Below are 13205 nucleotides of genomic sequence, written 5' to 3'. Positions count from 1 at the left end.
TTACGAAAATCAAGAAACAGTAGTCTTTCCCCCCCCCCCAACCTCTACAACATTCTCAAGAATCGACTCGGCGGGATTGATTTTGAAAAAAAAAAAAAAAAAACAAAACAAAACAAAACAAATCCCCGAACTCCGTGACAGGGATGTTCTCTGTTGGGGGCCAATTCCGCGGGGATTTCAGGTAGTGGCTTCGCCCTTTTCCACCTTTTGACAACCGTTGAAACATGCAGTCTCTCACAATGAGTCAGTCCCAAGTGCACCCATCTCGAAAGATTTTGCTGGTGGTTACCACCGGGGGATTCACACATGCCGGTAAGTGCAGAGCATAGCTGGCACGGGACAGGACTAAAAAGAATCTACACAGCTCCTGTTTTGGAAATCGGTCGGGTACTGGCGGAACGTGGCCACGAAATCGAATTTGCGACACTCCAAGGACAAGAGAGCTGGGTGAAACCTGACTATGACTTTGTCAACAAGCTTCATCAGTTGGGTCCCGGACCAACCCCCGACCAACTCGATGGTCACTATCGGCGTATGCAGGCATGGGATATCTCCAAGGGTATCGGACAAGCTATGGGATCCAAATACCTGTTCGACTCTTTCTGGCCACAAACCTATCATCGTCTCAAAGAGATCATGGAGGACCCCGCGACTCGACCGGACATGATAGTTGCCGATTTCTTTGTCGAGGCAGCCAACGATATTCACTTTGAGTACAAGTTACCGATCGCGGTTGTTTGTCCCAATATGCCTGCATTCCAATTACCCTGTTCGTATATCCCAGGCAAGCCCGGATTCCAACTTCCAGGGACCCTGACATCCGAGGATACTCCGATGTGGCTACGTATGATGAACGAGGTCTTCTTCTTCCCGGATCTTCCAGCCATCATCCGTGCCAGCAAATGGAGCCAGAAGCTCCGAAGTGACAATGGCGTCTGTTATCCGCCTCACAAACCCAGCAAACCAGACTATCTCATCTTGGTCAATTCCTTCTTTGGGCTGGAGATCCCACGCGATCTACCTCCTACCGCTGCCCCAGTGGGTCCTCTCCTCAGTCCGACTTACCCGCCACTAGACCCGGAGTGTGGGGCATTCTTGGCCACGCATCAATCAGTCCTTTATATCGCCCTTGGGACTCACATCATCCTGCCACATAAGGATGCTGCCAAGATCATCCAGGCTGCAAATCGTCTCCAGGAGGATGGCCTCATCGACGGTGTGATCTGGGCTATGGGTAAGACATGTCGAGCAGACCTTGATCGCAGGTACGAACCTACCATTGATGAGAATAAATCTGTCCTCTTCACTGACAGCTCAAAAAATTGCTAGCGCATCCTTCCCTGTCAACCCCGGCGATGCCAAAGAAATTACCCTGGGGGATCTACTCGACAACAAACATCCGGATTGGGTCTTCCCATTTTTCGCACCTCAACGTGCTGTCCTCGACAGCGAGTCAACCAAGCTCTATTTCACTCACGGCGGAGGATCCAGTGCCAATGAGGGCCTGTACCACGGAAAGCCAATGTTATCAATGGGTATCTTTTCCGACCAGATCGCCAACACCGCCCGGCTCGTCGCAGGAGGTGTGGCCGAGTCATTAAGCAAGTTGGGCTTTACATCAGATGAGGTCTACGAGAAAGCCAAGAAGATTCTCAAATCCGAAAACGAGACATACAGTCAGAATGTGCTACGTCTGCAGCGCATTGCTCATGTGGCGAGTCGTCGCAAGTACCATGCAGCCGATCTGATCGAGGAGCTCATGTACGACAATGAGTTACGGTTCAAAGACGGCACGGAATTGCGCCCGATGCACTTGCAGACGGCAGATATGCGTATTTCGGCATTTAAAGCCAAGAACTGGGATCTTTATGCTGTCAGTGGATTGGCTCTAGCTGCGGTTGTGGGATCGACGTGGATGGCTGGTCATTTTGCGTGGCGGTTTCGTGGCCCTGTGATCGGACAGGTCCGATCTACTGCGCTTGCAGGCTGGGAGGCTCTGAAGAATACCATCTACAAGTAGGGTTTGTGTGAAGGATATCTCACGATAGATCTGTTGACCTCGAGTAAATAGCAAAGTGGCCTGTTTGGACTACCTTTATAATCAGAGCCATCCATATCTGATTTCAGACCCCTTCTGTATAACCACTTCGCCCATGGATCCAGTGTAGAGTCAACCCTTTAGGAACAGTGGTCACTGCTGGGATAGGGATCGGGCGATAGATCGCACTCAACCTGGTCAAAGGGCATTTTTTTTTTCTTAGCTTGGGCCCTAGCTCTCCCCATGAAGGGGTCCAACTATTTTGTGGCCGAATATCTAACATTGTACTCCATCTAAGATACCAAAGGGATATAAGTTTGGTGCACCTGGATCTAACACCAGCCTTAAAGATGCTAGGGCTGGTAGTGATTTAAAGAAAAGAAGCAGCCAGTGGTACAATCACAATGGCCACTGGGACGTGTTGTGAGGGACATAAGAGACGTAGTCAAGACAAGTCCCAAAAGGGAACGTATGCAATCAAACGAGTACAAATCACCCTCTTCCTCTTCCTCTTCCTTTCCATCTTCCATCCATCTTCCATCAACCAGTTCACCTCCTATCATCCACAATCACATCTCTACGCTCCATCACCATGTACCAGCACCCTGCAGCCCGACAAGACCACAACAACCCTCTAGGTCTTTCCATTTACGAATGCTGGTTCTGTCCAAGCAACTGGGTTGGTTTCTCGGGCCTGCTGTACCACCTCGAAGAAGGTCGCTGTGTGAAGCGAGACCGCATTCGCACTCTTGCCTTTGAGACACCGGAGTACGGTTTCTACGGCAATAACCTTACCGACCAAAACCCGTTCTATTGCTATCAATGCCGGACTCAGTTCCCTCAGGTCTCTCACCTCTACTATCACGTCGAAAACAGTCCTTCCTGCTCGTACTTGCTCAACTCCTCGGAGTGCCTGGGGGCTCTCCGCAACTTTTATGTTGAGTACTATGAGTGTCCTGGCTCGGACTACGTCAGCTATTAAGTTTTCTTTGCTATGAATCTTGATGTTAACCTGCCAACCTGGGATGGGCTGCGTGGGATGGTGGGAGGGCTTGGAGGAGTATCTTATTCAGGTTCGGCGAGGCAAAGGAGATATCAGATGTGGTTCCCTATCTGTTCGGCGGAAGAAGTGGGCTACAGTGAGGTGAGGCATGGTGGTTTGCTTCTTCGCCAACTAATACCAAGGTTATAAAAAAACTCGTCCAGTTCAGATTTACATGTCAGGATTTTCTATTGGGATAGCACTCTACAAAAGGAGATTCTGTATCTTCGGTGTGGTTGTCAAAGTCTTAGGCAAGTGTTCGAACATCAGATGAAAGGCTGATGTGAAAAAGACAACAGGAATAATGCAAGGTAAGAAAAAAAAAGAGAAACGCAAAATAACGTCAAGGGTTAGACAAAGGCCCAAACAGGACGTATCACCAAAGAAAGCTCAACAGATCTTGCAAGCCAGATGGACAGACAGGGATGAAGCTATTCATAGCATATCCCACACTGCACAGACATCGGTTATTATCCAGCCTATACTCAACACCTCACTCCCAGACTATCGGCTTATTTTAGTCTAGGAATCTGTTATTTTTGGTATTCGCAGCCAATATCAGGGTCGAAACAGGCCAGTCACAATCTTGTCCAAGGCTGCACGGGGCTTGTCAGCCCCGAGGACAGGGTAATAGGACGTTGTGAGTTCTGCAGGAGCACAACGTGGGTTTCTTATTTTTGATCTTCCGGGCATTTTCTCTCCCTTTTTTGGTTACTTACGTTCTATTTTGGATTTGAAATCCTTCTAGAAGGAATTCTCCAAGCAGCTCACTATTCTTAGATCTGACATGAGTTTGGAATTGGAACATTTGAACCAACAATATATCTTCATCGAATAGCAAAGGAAAGGAAATACCCAGGAGGAAACGAATCAAAAAAAAGAAAAGACAAAAAGATGGAAATCTCTAAAAAGGTGCGTAATGACACTGATCGACAAGTATGTTTCAACCTCAAGCTCGGCTTTCTACAGGAATACAGCTGAAACTAGCTATAGCATTGGCATTCTCTATGCTACCGTAGCATTCATGACAAGAATAGCCCTTCAGGCCTCAATATCATCATTTAGGGCGTGCTGTGTTGCTAGATTTCGGGATCACATCGGGTCGAACTGAGACACTGAATGGCAAAGGTACTTCGCGGAGACCGTATCCAGATCCTGTCTCAGATCACGTTTGACAGACTGCTCTATGTTTTTGACAAAGACAATCGGAGTGTAGTGGCTCTGTCAAATTTTCGGAGATGAACTTGGGGGGGAGTGGGGGGGGGGGGGTCATTCCTCGGTGCCTATGATAATGAATGAGGCCTACCAAGGCTGACAATTTGATGATCGACGTTTCTTTCCTATAAGTATCAGGTTGCTGTTCGGCGAGTCTTGGTTTACCATTTTATACATTCTGAGTATATCAAGCTGCTCTTCCTACAACTGCATCGGCTTGTTGCAACTTCTTCGACACATCGCCTCCCATTTACCAACTACCACTTCGAAGGGCAGTTCTCTCGGCCTCAATCATTCATCATGTTATCTCCTGCAATGGGTCGAGGAGGGTACAATGCCCCAGCCAATCGACCCTGTCTCAAGATTCTGCCTAGCCAAAAGTAGGCTGTTCGGAACGTGCATGATGGACAATGCATAGCAATCGTTTCAACCATCTCAATTGCAGCCAGCAACGAATTGAACAAATTATCATGGGACAGCGTTGCAAGTCAACCGCATCATCAGAGCCACGCTTGCATCAGACTCTTCACTTGCCAACACAGAATCTACGACAGTCAGCTTACCATCGGGACCAACACACCAAGACCAAGGACTTACTTTTCAAAGATAACTCCCAACATATCCTCGACATCTCCGCTCTCGCCTTTTCCCGTGATCTTGGCCAGCATGTCAGCCGCAAAGCGCAGATGTTCTGCAGCAGTGACGATATCGACTTCAGATTCAGCATGGAAATCGAGAGAGCCGAGTTCTTTCTCGCGCGAGGAATCAGGGCTTTCAGCGGAAGATGCTTGAGATAGAAAGTCATGCAGATGATCGAGACACCTTTGAAGATTAGAGCTTTGGCGATGGGTGACCCCGAGAGAATCTTCCCAATACGAAAGATCTTGATTTCCATCTCCATCCACGCCAAGGGGCGAGGCAATCTGCTCAAAAGTCGTAATTAGCCCACGTAGAAAGACCTGTAGATTACCTGGATCCGTGGTATTGAGAGACGCTTCTCGCTTGGCTTCCTCGCAAGAAATGGCAAACACGCGGTCTACGGGCACCGAAGGGAAGAGATCGTGAATCGTATCAGACACTGACTGCGGCACATCACTTTCCAACGCCGTGGGTAGCTTGTCGCACTTGTTAATGGCCACAACGAGACATTTTCCTGCCTCGACGCAGTCATTCACAGCACCAAGCACCTCCGGCTCCACGAACAACCGAACCCCAGTGGCAGTGTTTTCCAACGAAACAACCACTATAACAACATCAGACTCCAACGCCCTCTCTCTAGCCCGACGAATCCCCTCTTTCTCAACAGCCCCGATAACAACCGTCTCACCATCACTCGAACCTCCCTCAGCCCGAATCCCCGCCATATCCCCAAGCTTACAGTACCATCCCCCGAGATCAACCCCGACATCCACAATATCCCTCGTAGTCCCCAGCTCAGTACTAACAATAGCCGCCTCCTTCCCAACAACCCGATTAAGCAACGAACTCTTCCCCGCATTCGGCGCCCCCAAAAGCGCAACCCGAATCCCATTCCTCAGCAACTCCCCGCGCGACGCATTCGCAATATGGAAACCGATCTGCACGCTGAGCGCGCGCACCTGTCTCGCAACAGACGAAACAAGCTCCTCAGTCGACTCGTCGAAATGCTGATCCTCAGAGAAATCAATCAACGCCTCCAGCTCGCCGCGCGCATACAGCAGACCCTGTCGCCACTGTTCATAGCGGTTCAGCAGTACATTGCTCGAGCCGCGCACGGCTAGTCGTCGCTGCTGCTCTGTATCGGCGGAGAGTGTGTCGCTGAGTGCTTCGATCTGAGGCAGACTGAGACGGTCGTTCATGAAGGCGCGACGGGTGAATTCGCCTGGTTCGGCGTAGCGGACTGTGTGATCTGGGGTATTTGTCTGGGCGATTGCTGAGAGGACGGCTTTTGTTATTGCAGGTCCGCCGTGGATGTGGAGTTCAAGGATGTCTTCGCCTGTTGCAGTCCGAGGGGAGGGGAAGTAGAGGACTAGGGCGCCGGCGTCGAGGATTGTGTTTGTGGTGGGGGGTTGGGTTGGGTCGTAGAGAGTGCGAAGGGCTGCATAGCGTGATTTTGGGAGGGGGTGGTTTGGACAGAGGCTTTTGTAAATCTGGATTGCGTGGTTAGTTCTGGTGGGTTGGTGGATTTGAGTACTGTTTTGCGGAATGCATACTGAGGCACAGGCCGGACCTGATACGCGCACAACTGCAATGGCTGCTCGTCCAGTCGCGGTGGAGAGCGCGTATATTGTAGCGTCTCCATCGAGCATGTATCTAGCTAGGCGAGTCGACGAGAAAGCTTGAGCTTGTCCGGGAGTCCGCTGGGGGCCCGGCGAATCAGAGAGAAAGCCATGACGTCGGATATAGGATTTAGTTGATATCGTTTGCCAATGTTGACTTGCTGATGAGCTAAAGGGAGAAGCCCAACGTAGTACTCGGCGAGACGCTCGCATGTGCAAGATTACACCAACAAAATATTGGTAGATGTCGAGAGTGTTCAAATGTTGGTTCCACCTCGGAACGTTTATCTCGCGATAAGACACGCACATGATTGATAAGAGGGAAAAATACGAGTACGAACTACAAACGTAACAACATTAGAAGATAACCAAAGATTCTGACTAGCGGCGGGTATTTAAATCCTGATCCTGACAAGCACACATCATGACAGCCCATCTAATGCGTCTTTGGTCTGGGATACACAGCAGATGTAAAACTTGATTACGCCTGCGCTCCGAAAGTAGGATGTAAAGGACAAGGCGAGAAGGCAGGAAAATATTGAACATCAAGCTCAATATGCAATTCAATGATACGCCCTCCAATCATTGCGACGTTTCCATGGCAGGTAGCTTTTGATGAAGACGGGGGGAAGAGATTATGTACAAGGAAAGGGAGAGACAGGGTGTCGATGTGAAGTGGGTATGCAGAAGTGGATAACGAAAAGAAAAGAGACAATGATTGCACACGAATGGATAATGACAAGATGAAACGGGAAAAAAAAAAGAAAACAAAGAAAGGTATCATCGTCACACCATGCTCTGCTCGGCTCGTCAAATCAAGGAGGGCGGCTCAAAGACTAGTGTAAGTAAGGAGTTGGTATTATACAATCGAGGGCGGTTGTAGTAGGTAGTAGTAGTGTTGATGGCGATGGAAGCCATTTGGGTTTGGCTCCAATGCGTCATCAATGGGAATCGAGAAAACATTAGATTAAATCGGCTGTTGGTTGTTGACTCAATCCGACAAATCAGTTGATTTGTGAGGAGAGCCGTCAATCGAGGGATCTTGTGATAATGGATCGCCTTGCTCCGACACAACAATTGAAGGCGGATGTTGAGACTCGTTCGGTGGGCTGGGGAGTTGTTGATCGTCTGTGATCACTGAATCTGTCTGCTCGGGATGCTCCGGAGAAGCAGGCTCTTGAACGGTAGCAAGGCCACCAGAGCCATCCGCGCTATCTTTACTCCCGCTTGTCGCGGGATTGCGACGTCTCATGCGACGGTTACGCCGCTCTTCATCTGCGCTCTCTCTTCTCCGTCTCTGGCGCTCGCCACCGCCTGCATCGGAATTACTTCTCAGACCAAGAAGCAGGCTGGCGGCACGATCGGCAACATCTTCGCCTTCAGAAACGTGAGTTTCCTGCTTGCTGTCTTCATCTGCGGTGGCTGGAGGGCTGAGAAGACCGTTCTCGTCATTGTTTTCGCCATCAGCTTTGATTTCGGCAGCATCTGCGCTTTCGTCTGGCCCACCCGTTTCAGGTGGTGGCTTGGGGTCCGAAGTTGCGCGGACGTTATGCTGCTTCCTTAGACGAAGACGACGGCGGTGGTCTCGTTGATCCCTGGCTTGAGGTGCTGCAGCACGCAATTTCTCAAGTAAAGAATCCATGGCACCACTTGAGGCAGGCGATTGCGCTGCCTCTACGACGGGAGTGTTGTTGGCGAGATTGACATTGATTCTCTTGCGAGCGAGGGATGCTTCTGTACGCTTTCTGGATTCTTCCAGAGATATGTTCTTCTCCCTGGATTTCTTCCACTCGACCAAGAACGCGCTCAACTTAGCAAAGAAGTCCCGTCTAGCATTCTCGTCTGCGTTGTCTTCACCGTAAAAGACCATGATGTCGTCATATGCCTTCACCATCTCATCCAGGTAAAGCTGCAGCTGCTCAGCCTTCCGTCTAGCATCCTTCATGGACCGCTGGACAACTTGGCTGACGCGATCTTGAGGGTGGAATTTGTTAGGATCACTCAGATTACCAGCATCCAAGCTCGACTGTACGTTCTTGATGTTGCCAATGTACTTGATAGCGTCAGTGCGGAGCTGATCGACATTAACCTTTTGCAGGCCAATGACACCACCGATCTCCTCGGAAAAGCCCTCCCACTCTGGGTACTGGTTGCGCACGATACGCTCGACCAGATCGGCAAAGGTAGTTTCATTCTTGTCGTCTTTCACCATACCCAGCCGGGCGAGGGAGCTCAGCTTGAAACCCTGTGCCTGCTTGTTGGCGTCGTTCATGAAATTTCCAATGTCGAGAATCAGACCGAGTACGTTCATCAATGACACAGAGTCCCGCAAGGATTCGCTGACTCGTGAGACTTCTTTTAGGCTTGCGGAGATGTACTCGTACTCTGGTTCGTAGGTGCGGGTCATTGCAAGTGCTCTGTTTCTTGCTTTCCAGTAGTGATTTAGTTCAAATGCAGTGTAGAGATAGATCTGATCTTCGCGAGTGATCTCAGAGGGATCCTGTTCACGATCGGAGGTAGCAGCTCCAGGGCCCGTCCAATCCATACTGTAGGGTGCCATAAGCTTGGCGACGTTCTCCGGTATATTGCACATTTCGTCTCTTTGCAAGAAATCCATGACAACGTTGTTATCCAGAATGTCCTTGTCACAATGAATAATCATGCGAGTCACCTCCTCGGCCGGGTGTTGAGAGAACTTGGACAGAGCAATTTGGAAGTTCTTGGACAGGTCGTTTGAGATAATCTGTTTCTTGGCCGTGCGCTTCTTCGCACCAGTGCTAGCCCCAAAGATCTTCGCTTCTTTGGCCATGAACAATCGCTCAACCTCGTCCAAAACACCCTTCTTAGCAAGCTCGGTATATTTCTCTTCCTTCTCCTTGGCAGTCGGTGCGTGACTAGCCCAAACAGTCACTTGAGGAGTGTCGACCTTGTCCCAATGCAGAGCCTTAAGCTTCCTCTTAGGTCGAATGGATGGCATGTGGATTGTAGAGGGCGAAACATCTCCAACCATGAATGGCGACCTCCAGCCCGAACCCAAGGCACCGTTGGGGGGTGGAGGCGGGGGGATCATCAGGCCCTTGGCTCCAGGAATAGGAGGAGGCGGAGGAGCGATTCCACCACCACCTGGAGGCGGCGGCGGAGGCAATCCAACTCGCCCACCGGGGGGCGGCGGAGGCAACCCAACTTTCCCACCGGGGGGCGGCGGAGGCAACCCAACTCGCCCACCGGGGGGCGGAGGTGGGGCCAGCGATCCAGAAACACCCTTGGCACCACCTGGCGGAGGAGGCGGTGGGAGAGCCATTCCGCCAGGCGGTGGGGGAGGAGGCAGACCAACTTTTCCACCCGGGGGAGGCGGCGGTGGAAGAGCGACGCCCCCGGGGGGAGGGGGAGGGGGAAGAATCTTGCCTCCTGGCGGCGGAGGTGGGGGAAGGGCCATAACTCCCGGCGGCGGTGGTGCCGGAGGAGCAGCCTTGCCTCCTGGAGGAGGGGGGGGAGGCAGCATGGCCGTTGTAGCAGCTCCATTGTTTTGCAGCTTGGGTACATGTTCCCTTTCTATGACATCGGGATCTTCAGCATCGAACCTAGGAACCCTAGAAGCAAGCTCGCCTAGCAACCCGCTAGCCTGGGCAGGGTCCAAACGAGGACGATGCCCCACCAGACGAGACCTCTCGTACATCGGCTCGCCATTGATATCTAGTGGGATGTCCTCCTCATCTTCCAGCGTCGATTTCATCGTAGGGATTTGGCTGCGATTGCGGTAAACAGATCCCATAGAACCAGGCTCGAGGTGTGAGCGGGAAGTTTCAGCAAAGTCCTCACTGTCATATCTTTCGCCTTCCATCTTCTCACGCAGCTCACGGAGTCGATCAGACGGTCCAAGCTGGCCCCAGACCTTGCCCTCCAGCTTGAACTGGGTCTTAGTCCGCTCAAGCTGACGCTCCAAACGTTCCATGAGTCGTTCGCGGTCCATAATGCCGGGCATCTGGGATGGATCAACTGCGTCCGCCGTGTCAGAGTTGATGCCCTTTCGGGCATTGGCAGCAGCGATGTCCTGGGCATCTCGGAGCATGAGATATAGTTCTCGGGTTTCCAGCTCATTGCGCTGCAATTCCAAAGCACGCAGTCGTTGTATTTCGGCAACCTCGGCCCTGAAGGATTCATTTTGCCGTTGTTGCAGCTCGATGATACCAGCCTGTTCCTCGATTTGCTTTTGCAGTTTCAAGACTAAGCCTTCTGCTCCAAGCTCAACCTGTGCTCTCATCTCATCGCGCTCAGCTATGGCAGCCTCGGCGATCTGCCGGGCCTCGAGCGACTCATCATAAACCCGTCTTGCCTCAGCATCAGTGTGCAGCCGGTCTAGCAGACTCTGCACGGTAAAGGTCAGACCCTGCCGAAGATCAAGATCGGGCAACCTCCGGTCCATGGCCACGTAGCTCAGCATGGCATCTACCAGCTGGAACATACGCAGCCCTTCCTCGCCGGAGTTCTCGCGGATGAGAAGCATATGCTGCATGGCTGAGAGGAAGTAGTCATGCGACCGGCTGCCGTTGATTTTGGACGTGATTGCATCAACGATTTGCATGGGATCACTCATATCCTTGACTTCGCCCTCGATACTATCCTTCATGCTGCTGCCCTCCCGCTGGAGAAGGTCTTCGTAATCGATGGCCTCATTCTCGCGGAACCGCTCGATTTGCTTGTCAATAACCTCATACTGGAAACCCTCCATCTTCGTCAACAGACGCTTAATTCCACATGATGTGAATTGGGCGCGAATATGGCAACGCAGCTGCAGGTCCGTTTCTGCTCCGTCAACTAGCATATTGATGAGAATCATGGTAGAGACTGCGTACTCCATAAGGAGGTTCTCCATGCCAATGCCTCCACTGCGGTACTCTTCACTGGCACCGACCAGACTTCCCATCTTTCCACGGCCGTCGATGGTGACCTCAACAATACGCATCCACGCGTCGAAGCGGCCGGTTTCGTTATGATCATGTTTGACCTTGTCCATAGATTGCAGAACTTTTTGGTGGCCTTGTCCATCACCCCAGTGGCACAAGAAAGTGAGGACTTCGCTGACAAGTTTTCGAGTATTGAGACGTGGCGATGATAACGAGCTGACGAGTGCAACTAGCACATTTTGATGCTCTAGAGCGTCGTCTGCGCCATACTTGTTGTTCATGAGACCTTTCAAACATTTGGCGATATCATACTCCCGGTCTAGATCTCTATCGCCTGTTGGGGGAGCCGGAACTGGACCAGAAGCTTTTCTTCTGTTGATCTTCAAGAGAACATTGGTCAAAGCGATTTGACCTTGGGCTTCAACAAAGGCTTTCACCCAGCTGTGTAGTTATTAGTGATATGGACGATTTCGAGAAAAAGGGCATTTCCTACCTGATTGGCTGTGTCCGCAAGCTGACACTCAGACTAGCGAGCTGCTTGGATGTAATGCTGTCATCCATCACCTTCTTCACGTACCATTCTGGGCTACCTTCTTCGTCGGCACGTTCAAGCAAACCAGACAGGCCCTCATGTCCATGAGTTTGTCGCGCATTTTGTCGTCTTTTTTGCTCGCCTTGCAACTCTGTCAAGCGATCCTGATGTACCAAAGTCCATTTCTTTGATGCGGGGTACGACAACATTTGCCGTTTGGCCTGTTCAGGAAGGTTTTGCCACCCTCGCTTCTGCATCAGCTCTAAGAACAGCTGGTCCACAATTCGGTCATCTTTCGGTCGAGTGAGGTAGTTATCTTGTGGCCGGGGGGCAGCGGCCGGTGCAGCGATCTGGTAGGAGGATCCCGCATTTGACAAGCGGCCCGAGCTGGAGCTGGGGAGCATGGCAGTTCGGTCATTCGAGTGCGAGCTCGTGAGAGTGCGAGAGGAATTATCCGAGGAGAAGTGGCTTGAACCGCGCGTGTTCGAAGAAACGGAGGAGTAGATGCTAGCTTGGTCGAGAGAGGTACGGGAGTTGGAGGACGAATCAATAGAAGAAGAGTGGTGATTAGGTCCAATGCTCGCTGCGGAGCTGCCTGGTCGTCCCACTGGTTGCTGTTGCTGTTGTTGTCTGGCACCTCGATCGCCAGAGTTACTGCTGGTCAGGTTGCCGTTTGAGCCATACGGGGCCGGGCGAGGGCCAGAAGGATGTGGGGCATACCCATTCGGCGCAGACGTGGATGTCACAGTCGGATATTGATGATAGTCACTTCCAGATTTTCCCAGATGGTTGGGCGAAGGCTCGTTGCGTGATGAGCCAGGGCGGGCCGTGTTGTCGATTGGAATCGGGGTCCTGGTGTCGTTGGGGAGGCTTTCGAAGGGAATAGATGTGATGACGCCAGAGGTTTGTGCGATACAACTAGGATCCAAATCATAGGTCATGTCGACAGATTGAATGGAAGATCGCTTCGAATGGCGGGACGAGCGTGAGCCTCCGGCGCTTCCTGGAGGGGCCAGGCCATCGTAGGAACCGGCATAGTTGTCGTATCGTTCCTCGGTCGGTCTCTCTTTGTACAATTTTCGTCCGAAGAATGACATTCCAGTTGAGGTTTGCTTGGGTTTTTCGGCTTGTGAACTTGGCATTTTGGCGGGCGTCAGTAAGATGAGGCAGAGCGCAGCATAAGGGCCCCTCCAACACTCTGGGGAATGATATTAAG

At 51.4% G+C, this 13205-nt stretch overlaps 4 protein-coding genes across 4 annotated transcripts; 2 read left to right on the top strand and 2 right to left on the bottom strand.

Moving 5' to 3' along the window:
* Positions 1–239: 239 nt before the first annotated feature.
* Pdw03_0358 (UDP-glucosyl transferase family protein) lies at positions 240–2020 on the top strand (the record flags this gene model as incomplete). The annotated part of the gene is made up of 3 exons (XM_014682057.2): positions 240–312; positions 365–1265; positions 1330–2020. The coding sequence occupies 3 exons, from the start codon at positions 240–242 to the stop codon at positions 2018–2020; spliced, it is 1665 nt and encodes a 554-aa protein (XP_014537543.2).
* A 610-nt stretch (positions 2021–2630) lies between these two features.
* On the top strand, positions 2631–3020 carry Pdw03_0357 (C2H2 finger domain-containing protein; the record flags this gene model as incomplete). Its single annotated transcript, XM_014682056.1, has 1 exon — positions 2631–3020. One exon carries the CDS (start codon positions 2631–2633, stop codon positions 3018–3020), a length of 390 nt encoding a protein of 129 aa, XP_014537542.1.
* A 1801-nt stretch (positions 3021–4821) lies between these two features.
* Pdw03_0356 (Mitochondrial GTPase (Mss1), putative) lies at positions 4822–6583 on the bottom strand (the record flags this gene model as incomplete). Its single annotated transcript, XM_066099580.1, has 3 exons — positions 4822–4840; positions 4893–6424; positions 6488–6583. 3 exons carry the CDS (start codon positions 6581–6583, stop codon positions 4822–4824), a joined length of 1647 nt encoding a protein of 548 aa, XP_065957307.1.
* A 961-nt stretch (positions 6584–7544) lies between these two features.
* On the bottom strand, positions 7545–13131 carry Pdw03_0355 (Cytokinesis protein SepA/Bni1; the record flags this gene model as incomplete). The annotated part of the gene is made up of 3 exons (XM_066099579.1): positions 7545–11898; positions 11951–12643; positions 12710–13131. 3 exons carry the CDS (start codon positions 13129–13131, stop codon positions 7545–7547), a joined length of 5469 nt encoding a protein of 1822 aa, XP_065957306.1.
* Between the last annotated feature and the right edge of the window lie 74 nt (positions 13132–13205).

This window comes from Penicillium digitatum, chromosome 4 (assembly GCF_016767815.1).
Source record: "Penicillium digitatum chromosome 4, complete sequence".
NCBI classification, from domain to species: domain Eukaryota; kingdom Fungi; phylum Ascomycota; class Eurotiomycetes; order Eurotiales; family Aspergillaceae; genus Penicillium; species Penicillium digitatum.
The sequence above is the reverse complement of the archived record's forward strand: the minus strand, read 5'-3'. Positions and strand labels throughout refer to the sequence as shown.